This window comes from Triticum dicoccoides, chromosome 1B (genome assembly GCF_002162155.2).
Source record: "Triticum dicoccoides isolate Atlit2015 ecotype Zavitan chromosome 1B, WEW_v2.0, whole genome shotgun sequence".
Classification (NCBI taxonomy): domain Eukaryota; kingdom Viridiplantae; phylum Streptophyta; class Magnoliopsida; order Poales; family Poaceae; genus Triticum; species Triticum dicoccoides.
The window spans coordinates 567,250,634-567,260,530 of NC_041381.1; the positions used below are offsets into that span (position 1 = coordinate 567,250,634).

The following is a 9,897-nucleotide window of genomic DNA, read 5'->3' on the forward strand; positions in this document are numbered from 1 at the left end:
AAGCACCAGGGCTGCTGAAAAAATTCCAGCCTCTGAAGAAACTGCCAGGGCAACCACTAGTGTTGCGCCTGAAAAAATTGCCAGGCCAGCTAAAGACTCTACCGCTGCGCCAAGACAGGCCAACTGCGTCAATTGTGCCTGAAGAAATTGATCCCACTACCACTGCTCCGCCTGCACCAACACCAAGTCTGATTCTTCCTTCTGCTCTAGAAGTAAAGAAAACCAAAGCTGCGGAGCGTGCTGCTTTGAAGAAGAGAAAAGCATCAGCTGCATTAGAATCTTCGGCCCCCAAGAAGACAAAGATTTTGACAAGTTCACTGGAGAATCCCATTGATGTTGTTCCTCTCGCAAGCATGCCATCGAAGGAACTTGTTCCTCATGGCGAAGAACATCAGATTCCCGAAGAATCTACACAAGAAGAAGATCCCTCTGCTGCTTCCACAGAGCAGATGGATGAAGAAATTGAGGTTGAAGCTTTCACCTCAACCCCTCAGGTATCATCACCAACGCCTCAGTTCACTGCTAAAGAGGCTGGTGTTGAAGAAATGGAAGTGGATGAGGATGTGGACATTGGCTGCACCACTCCCGTGCTGAATGATGATTTCTGGGAGAGTCAGCACCCCAACTCACCTCTGTCCAGCAAATTCCTCAGTCCCCGACTCCAACTGAAGTTCTCATGGGTTCTGAAGAAATTCATGCCACCCCTTGCATTCCCGAAGAGCTTCCAGCCACTAGTGTTGATGAACATGTTGTTGAAAAAATGGAGGCCCAGGCTGCTACTGAAGCAGAAGATGAAATTCCTCAGCCCGCGGCTCCTGAATTGGAGTCCTAGAAGTTATTCTTCAAATCACCAACACTCCTCAGCCACAGCCGAAGAATCCATTCTCCAAGACTCCAAAGTTCAAGGTTGATTCCTTCTTCAATGAGCACGTATTCTTCACTGAATATAATCCATATGATTCGGCTCGTCTGAGGAGAAAGCGATTCTGGACTGCTAGTCAGGCAAACTTCTATTCTTCAGTGCTATTCAACAAAGACAAGGTCTTCAATCATGAGCATATTCCTCACTTGGATTTGGAATCACTGCCTTGCTTTGCGCCAGTCCTCGGTGCCATTCATGATGCTGGCCTGCTTAATTTCTGCACTCACATATGCAATTGGAATGAAGAACTCATTCTTCAATTCTATGTGACGCTGCACATCACAGGCAATTCTAAAGATGTGAATTCATGGGTGTTGGACTGGATGACATAAAACACACATTACAAGGCACCTGCAACTGAATTACTTCTTGCCATGCCAGTCAGTCCTCCCCCAGAAGGTGCGCGTCTGATATATTCTGAAACTGAGCTGTCCGATCATTTTATGCAAGTGCTGATGAAGCCGCTGAAGCCTGGACAAGCATCAAGGACCAAATTCCTCGTGAAGGAATTGTAGTATGTGCCGAGGACAGTCTATCGTATTCTGATGAAGACTTTGAGTCCAATCAATGGCCACGACTCAAATGATGAGGAAATCATTGGCATCATGAAGAATCTGTTTTTCAACATCATACATGGTATTCCCGTGAATTGTCATGATTTCTTCATGAGGACTCTGGCAAATGTCGCTATGTCCCCGTTTGAGCTGAAGCCTTACGCTCTATGGATCATGAGATTCCTCAGAACAAGGTCTTCACTCAACTACAAAGCTGATGCGCTCAACCATGGCAGCTTCTTGCCCCCGATTGAAGTCTTCAAACGGACATTTTCCTCAGCTGATGAGAAGGGCAAGGCCACTGTTGTCATTGATGAGGGCATTTGTCCATTGGATGGACAGTTCCGCAAAGCTGCTTCATACTCCACCAATAATGATTCTGCCACTCATGATACTGCTACAAATGCTTCAAAGCAAAGTCCTCAGGCAACAGCTCCAAGGGTGATGACTGATCATGAGCTTCTCCTCAGTCTTCATCAGAAGGTGGATCGCAATCACAAATGGGTGACAAGCCAGTTTGGTTCAATTCTTCACGATATGACTGCCACTTATAATTCAGTGAAGAAGAACCACTACTACCTCAACGAAATGTTTGATCGCACCTGGGCTATAGTGTCTCACCTTTACGGTGATGAGGATCTCAAGCAGATGGGATTCAAGCAGGATTTCGGCTGGGCTAAGCCTCCGCCAAAGAAATTCAAGAAGGTCGAAGTTCCTTGCCCAGTTCATACTCCTCGTCCCACGACACTGATGAAAATGAAGATCTGGACGACACTACAGCAGGCCCTACTCCAACTGACGACCCCAACAACGCTGGCGCTCCTCCATCGACTTCGTGAAGAAATTCTTCAGGGGTGTTAGTCCTCAATTTTCGTCCCTTTTGGTCATTTGATGACAAAGGGGGAGAAATTTGAGTTAGTCTTCAAGCGGGTCTATATATATGGGCATTTTTTGTTAAGTTGCAACTCTCGCTCTTATGAAGCTTTTGTTGATCGAGTTGTAAACTTAAGTCCGATGATGAACTAATACTCTTGCTGTGTTTTTCTGCATACTATTTCCTCTTTAATGTTATGCATGCATGCTCCTCTTTAATGTTATGCATGCATTCTGAATTACATCAGTCACCATATTTCATCATGCATTTCAAATTCTTCATTTCATATGTTAAATGCGTGTATGAATTACAAGATATAGGGGGAGATCTCCATGATTCTACTCTTCAAGTGTGCATTGCTTCAAAAGCAAATACCTCACTATGCACATCTTCAGGGGGAGTTCTTCTATATCTTGCAATCAAATTCCTCAATTTTGAGTACTTTCATTTCATATGTTTATCCCCGTTGAAAACTTAACCTATATTGTCATCAAACACCAAAAAGGGGGAGATTATAAGTGCATCTAGTGCCCCTTAGTGATTTTGGTGTATTGAAGACTTATAGGTTAAGGGACTAATATGTTTGTGAGTGTACACAGGCTCTATAAATCAATGAGGAGTTTGATATTTACAGTGTAAGTCGACCCTAAAAATCAATGTCTTCGGCTGAAGACTTTGGTTCTCCTGAAGACTTTGAAAGTGAAGAAATTGGTGTGACCTTGAAGACTTCGATATTCATGCGAGGAATCTAGAGCGTGAAGACTTTTGTTTTTGTAGTTTCATTTTCTTCTTCTTGAGTCATAGGAAACACCGTACTGTTAAAGGGGGTCGAGGTAATACTAAGGAAACAGATTTCCATGTGATGCTCATCTCAAAATCCTACACCTACCCAATCCTTCGAGTGAAGCCATTGGAAATCTCACATCAGTTCAGTCAATTTCTTCAGTGACAGAGACGAAGATCTTCTGGTCTCTGAGGAATTTTTCTGACTGAGGAGTTAGGAATTTGCCAGTGCAGATTGCCTACACAGTGAGGAACATGGTAGCCCTGAGGAATTCGAACCTCAAAATATCCGACCATTGCTGAGCCGCACGCTAGCCATTCCAAAATATCTACCACCTAACAGTCATATCATTGAAGGGCATTTATGTCTTATCATGCCGGGCTGCTCCCTACGCTATAAATAGCCGCCCCCTACAACCACTAGCTGGTTGGCTGCTCCGAGAGAAACTGACACTTGTCATTTGAGAGCATTCCATCCTCCGAGGACTTTGAGCGAAAATCATCAAGTGAGGAAAACCCAAATCCCAAACCCAAACCTACAAACCCCAAAGTGATTGAGCATCACTGAAGAGATTGTTCCTGTGTGGAACCGACTCTTGTTACCTTTGAGGACTGTGTATCCTCCAGACGGTTAGGCGTCATGGTCTAAGCATCCAAGAGGAATTGTGGATTACCGAGTGACCTAGTCTATGAAGGTTTGGAAGTCACCTGTGAAGACTTACCATTACTGTTGGGCGAGATTTGCATGATCTTAGCTCAAGGAGAATACGGTGAGGACTGTGTGTCCGAGACTGCGTGTCCTCGAGTTTAAATACTCAGCCGCTCCAACCAGACGTACAACTGTCACAGCAGTTGGAGCTGGTCGAACAAATCATTGTCTTCACCAAGCCAACTGGTTCTATTTCCTCAACCCTTTCATTTCCTCAGCTATGTGTTGGTGTACCTGATCATTACTGCTTGAAGACATTGACTGAAGACTTTCTCTATTTACTCAATCCTAATTCTTCAGTCTGTTTGTCTTCATCCTGCTTATCCTGTGTTTATGCTTTCTATACGCAGTGCTTGTCTTTCATTTCATCATGATGACTATGCTGTTACTCTGTTTCGCTTATACCTGAGTACTTATTCCGCTACAAGTAGTTCTTCACTTAGGAATTTCCTCACCCTGAAATTCCTCTGTGAAGATTTCTTAAAAATCGCCTATTCACCCCCCCCCCTCTAGTCAACGTAACGCACTTTCAGCACCTCATCGGTGAAGCACAGGGGGTGTGCAGCGCCCCTGTATTTGGATGTGTCGTGGTGTGGGTCCGATGGTTGTAGTGTTCGGTGTTGATTCTGAGTTGGTAGTTGATCAGTATAGACGGTTTGGTGGCCGTGATCTTGCATAGAAACACGTTTCCTAGATCCATAGATGGACTCGGTCGTACCAGCTTGTTCGTCCAGGTGCTCACGTAGATTGTGTGTTGACTTGTGTGCGGCGTCATTAGTTGCTATGTCTCGGCCACGGGGTGGTCGGTCCGGCAGATCGGTCGTGTTGTTTTTCGGCGGAATGGGCGCTATAGCCTCGTCGTCGAATTCGGGAAGCAGCTTGCATTTTGGGTAGCTCTTTGTGTGGCGATCACCGCCGTATGCTTCGTCAGTGTCGAGCATCTTGTTCCATCTGAGGTTGAGCATATCCTGCACGGCTTTAAGCCGTTGCTTCTGCTTCTTCAAGCTCCTCGCGGTGGCAATAAGCCTTTTGTGGAGGTGCCCTTGTTCCAAGTGCTTTTTCGGGATGATGCGTGCATCGTCGTCCGGACTGTTCTCCTCTCCGGAGATAGGTTTATAAGTGTTGTCTTCGGCATCGCTGTGATCGGACAGCAGCCCCGGACTGTGTTCGCCGTCCCCTGGCTCATCATGTTCCATCGCTGGGTCTACGGGTTCGTCGTTATCTTTGGCGTCGTCCGGGGTATTATTCTTTCTTGTGCCGGTATCGCTGTTTTTGCTATGGCGGTCTTTAGAGCGGCGCCGCTGACGTTGGCGCTTTGTTTGCTTCTCAAGGGGATTATCCTCCTTTGCATCATCGCCATTGCTTTCTTTGGGTGTGTCTACCATATATATATATCATATGATGAGGTGGCAGTCCAGCGCCCTGTGGGCGGTGGTTCCTGTTCTGCTCCGGCATCGTCGTCCATACCGTTGACGTCTTCGGAGACAAAATCGAGCATGTTGGTTAAGTCGTCGACAATGGCTATTAAGTGGGTGGTGGGTGGGCAACGAATTCCTTCGTCGTTCGCTTCCCACTCGAGCCGGACAAAGTTCGGCCAAGAGTCTCCTGACAGGGAGAGAGATTTTAATGAGTTTAGCACATCTCCCAAGGGCGAGTGCTGAAAGATATCCGCGGAGCTAAACTCCATGATCGGTGCCCAGTTAGATTCGATGGGCATGGATGCACGCAGTTCGGAGTCCATGTCCAGAGACGAGTCCGGAGGTCCGATGGCACATACCTCATTGGAAGGGAGGTCCATGTTCGGCTCTATCGCCGTTAAGTGTGTGGCCTCCGTGGCGGGGTCCATCCACCCGTCCTCGGATGGCACGATCTGCTCCGGATTTAAAGCCGGGGCAGCTGCAGGTGTGATCTCCCGACCGCCGTCCAATGGCAGATCTAAGTCATGCTCATCGCGGCTGTGAGGCGCACCTTTCACGGGCTCGAATCCGTCGAAGATCAAGTCTCCGCGGGTGTCGGCATTGTAGTTCAGGCTTCCAAACCTGACCTGATGGCCAGGGGCGTAGCTGTCGATCTGCTCCTGATGGCCAAGCGAGTTGGCCCGCAGTGCGAAGCCGCCGAATACGAAGATCTGTCCGGGAAGGAAAACCTCACCCTGGATCGCACGTTGTAGATGATTGAGGGAGTCATCAAGCCTTATGGTGACGACACAGTGGAACTCTCAATGAAAGCACCAATGTCGGTGTCAAAACCGGCGGATCTCGGGTAGGGGGTCCCGAACCTGGGTAAACATTGTGTTCCCCGCCTCCTGTTACCATTAGCCTTAGACGCACAGTTCGGGACCCCCTACCCGAGATCCGCCGGTTTTGACACCGACAATGGGGTAACCCTATTACCCACCTTTAGAATAGAGGGGGCAAAGTCCATGGTGCACAACTTAAAAGGGGAAATGGGCAAGCCAAGATAGACAAAAGGGAAGGAGCCCAATTTGCAGTTAAGAAGATTAGCTACTCTAAGCTCCTTCGAACGAGACCAACCAGTAATAATAATCTCACTCTTAGTAATGAAAGTGAAGGCAATGATGATGTGCGAGAGAAGGATGCTCTCTCGAATGGCTTCTCAGAGCTCTACTAAAGTTGATCATATGCCTCTTCAAGGCCCGCTTCCCCATATGGTTGTTGAATCTCTTCTATCTTGCGACATTGTGAATGTATTTCCCCTGGATAACTACATGCACTTGCCAAATGCACCATTACTTGCTAATGTACCCCTGAAGCTATGTAACCTTCATAAGAATGGTAATAGCCTAATAGGTCATGCACAGCGGTACAACCGAGCATGACATTGCTTTATTGTAACCATTCTTGAGGCTTTTGTGAAGAGCACCAAGGAAACTATGGGTAGGGACGGAAGCAAATGATAACGTCATGCACCCACCAACAAACAAAACTATATTATGTTCTCGTTGGGTGTATAGGACCTGAAATAGTGTTTTTTTAGGGAAGGACCTAAACTAGTTAGTACAATGGTCATTCATGCACATTGCTAGTATTTGTTAGGCACTTGAAATTATTTCATACCGCAAATGGGGAGAATTTTTTTTTTGTAGTGCAGTTTTGCAATATTTGTTCTAGTAGACCCAATTTCATACCGCAAAACAGTTTATGGTGATCTGTAAACTGATTTTACGGTACCACAATATAGGGTATCTGCTAGAGTTGCTCTGATGAAGAACTATGTGTTCCTTACCACCAGTGTCAAGGCTCGTTTTATGATCAATGCAGGGCGGATGTGCATTTTTTCCATGCCTCGGCATGTGCCTTCCTGTCGTCGCCGGGTGGCAACATTCGGATGCTACCGTGCAGCACCGGTGAAAGTTTTGGTATACATATTAAAAAAATTCTCATCCTGCAACGCACAGGTATTTTTCTAGTCTAATATTCCCTCCGTCTCATAATACAAGACTTTGTTTTGACACTACACTAGTATCAGAAAACGTCTTACATTATTGGGACGGAGGGAGTAATAAATATATAATGTCGCTGTAGAGACGGAAAAAGAATCTTTACATTATTGGACGGAGGGAGTAATAAATATATAAGGTCGCCGTAGAGAGGGGAAAAGAAATCTTATACAACCGGTCGTACCAAGCCGGATCGTGAGACCCACTTCCTGGTTGCTTGCTTCGTCTATACGCAACAGAATTCTTGCGCATAGACTTACGAGGCATCCCCGCAAAGACTTCTAAATTCCTGAGAAATTGCGTGCCCATCGGCCAGTGAATAGCAGGTGATCATGACACTAGGGGCCATGGTCGCGGAGTGCTTTGTCCGCGCGTGCGGGCTGGCCTTCATCAACACCGTCTGCATCGGCGGCACAACCATCATCCTCTACGCGCTCGTCGTTGTGTCGCGAAAGCCCCACTACAGCAAGGGCTCCATCGTCGTGCTCACGCTCTTCCTCCTCGTCTGGGTCTGCGCCGGCGCCACCGTGTACACGTCCTTCTGCGGCGTCTTCTTCCCGTGGACAGTGCTGCGTCGGTGCTTGGCCTCCACCAACCGGGCGCTCCTGCGGCACCTCCGTTCCGCGGGCCAGCTTCTTTGCCCGCCGTGCCGGTGTGCGCGCGCCAGGCTACGGCGCCGAAGCGGTAGCGATGGCGGCACCAGCGCTCTGCCGCAGTTTCTGGACCAGATACAGGGCCACATGCCCGCGCTGGCCAGGGAAGCGCCGGTGCATGGAGGCGGGCAGGCGGTGACGGCATATGACATCCTGGCGTACGAGCAGCCGGAGTGCAGCGGCGGCACGCCGGAGTGCTCAGTCTGCCTCGAAGAGGTGGAGAAGGGTGACACGGTGAAGCGGCTGCTGGCGTGCCTGCACATGTTCCACCAGCAGTGCATCGACCCGTGGCTGCAGGAGCACTCGACGTGCCCGGTCTGCCGGTGCATCGTCTTCGCGCCGTTGCCAGCCCAAATGGTATGAGCGACACCGGTGATGAGGGACACCCGAGCGCACAACTCAAAGTCTCAAACCCTTGTTCCAGGTCTCTCGAGACGGACGCTGCATCGTGGCCTTTCCCGAAGGCATCATCTTGGAGTCGTCTTCGGTTGAGGATTCTGCCGCTTCTTGTCGTGGGGATGCTGGGACGGTGACCCTGGATCAGATTGGCGTGGCCCTTTGTTCGGCTTCGATCGATGTTGGTTTGCTCTGTTTTCCGGCGCGTTCAAGGGATTCTCGTGCCACGTCCTATGCTTGTGGAGTTGGAGCTGCAAAAGATGTGCCTTGGTGCGTGAGGATGATATGGGACAGTGTTCGGTTGCAAGGGCCTGGTCGGCGTAGGACCGAGTGATTTTCTCCTGCAGGGTTCGTTGCCCTAGTAGGAGTTGTCTAGTCTCTCGTAGGACCGAGTGATTTTCTCCTGCAGGGTTCGTTGGCCTAGTAGGAGTTGTCTAGTCTCTTGCGTGGGTGGTCAACTGTTTGCCATGAGCCAACATGGATTCCGGTTGCGTCAAGGGCTTCATTAATATTCGTTTATGCTCAAGTCTTGCTGGCTCGTGGAGGAGTGATAACGATGACGCTTGGGAACAACCTCGACAATGTTTTTCTTCTCGGCGATGTGTGTGTATTCATGTGTGTATAGCTAGGTTGGCCGAGTTGCCCTGTGTGGACCGTTGTAATGGCTTCACCCGTTTTTGCCAATTAACTAAGCAATCCTACACCTTCTTAATTGATGAGACGGGGCAAGTCTTTTTCCTTCATTTCAAAAATAAAACCCCATGAATTTACATTACTGTTGATCAAGAGCATGTAGCTACACGTTGTTTTTAGATCACAACAATCTAGCAAGGTCTTTGGTCAGAAAAATGGGTAACACAAACCGCGGCGTAATTATGAAACACTGGTAATTAAAATGGTGTGGAAAAACTGAAAGTGATTTCTTTCTTGGAGGTCAAAGCAACATTGCAACTTTCAAGCATGATAAAAGTCAAGTGATTTTTCGTCATGCCTAACAGTACTACTAGTGGGAGTACATGGAATTTCTAGTCGAGGGACGTCATGTCCGAATACCAGGGGTCTAGAATACAGAAAACAAGGACACAATATACCCAGGTTCACGCATCCAAGATGGATAAACGCCCTACTCCATGTCTTGCTTATTCTTTAAATATGGAGAATATAGAGGATTATAATGTTAAGGGGTACTCATCAAGTGAGGGAACTCAACGAGTTCTGGTGATGATGGTAGTGATTTCGACAGGAAGTGCCAAAAATCTTCTATGTGGTGTAGGCTTATCTAGGCTAAAGGACCCCCCCCCCCCTCTATAGTGCCCCTGGTGCACTTATATAGCTACGGTTATAGAAGACTCCAAGTCGGTGCTGTTGGAAATATGCCCTAGAGGCAATAATAAAATAGTTATTATTATATTTTTTTGTTCATGATAATTATTTATTGTTCATGCTATAATTGTATTAACCGGAAACCGTAATACATGCGTGAATACATAGACCACAACATGTCCCTAGTGAGCCTCTAGTTGACTAGCTCGTTGATCAATAGATG

General features: G+C 47.7%; 1 protein-coding gene across 2 annotated transcripts; it reads left to right on the plus strand.

The window, feature by feature from the left end:
* The first annotated feature begins 7,641 nt into the window (after positions 1 to 7,641).
* On the plus strand, positions 7,642 to 9,017 carry LOC119308617 (E3 ubiquitin-protein ligase EL5-like). 2 transcript variants are annotated; one of them, XM_037584747.1, is made up of 2 exons: positions 7,642 to 8,312; positions 8,380 to 9,017. In XM_037584747.1, the coding sequence occupies exons 1-2, from the start codon at positions 7,650 to 7,652 to the stop codon at positions 8,683 to 8,685; spliced, it is 969 nt and encodes a 322-aa protein (XP_037440644.1). In that variant the 5' UTR covers positions 7,642 to 7,649; the 3' UTR covers positions 8,686 to 9,017. The 2 variants fall into 2 exon arrangements, with proteins under 2 accessions (XP_037440644.1, XP_037440652.1); XM_037584755.1 differs by having other exon boundaries at positions 7,642 to 9,017.
* The last annotated feature ends 880 nt before the right edge of the window (positions 9,018 to 9,897 follow it).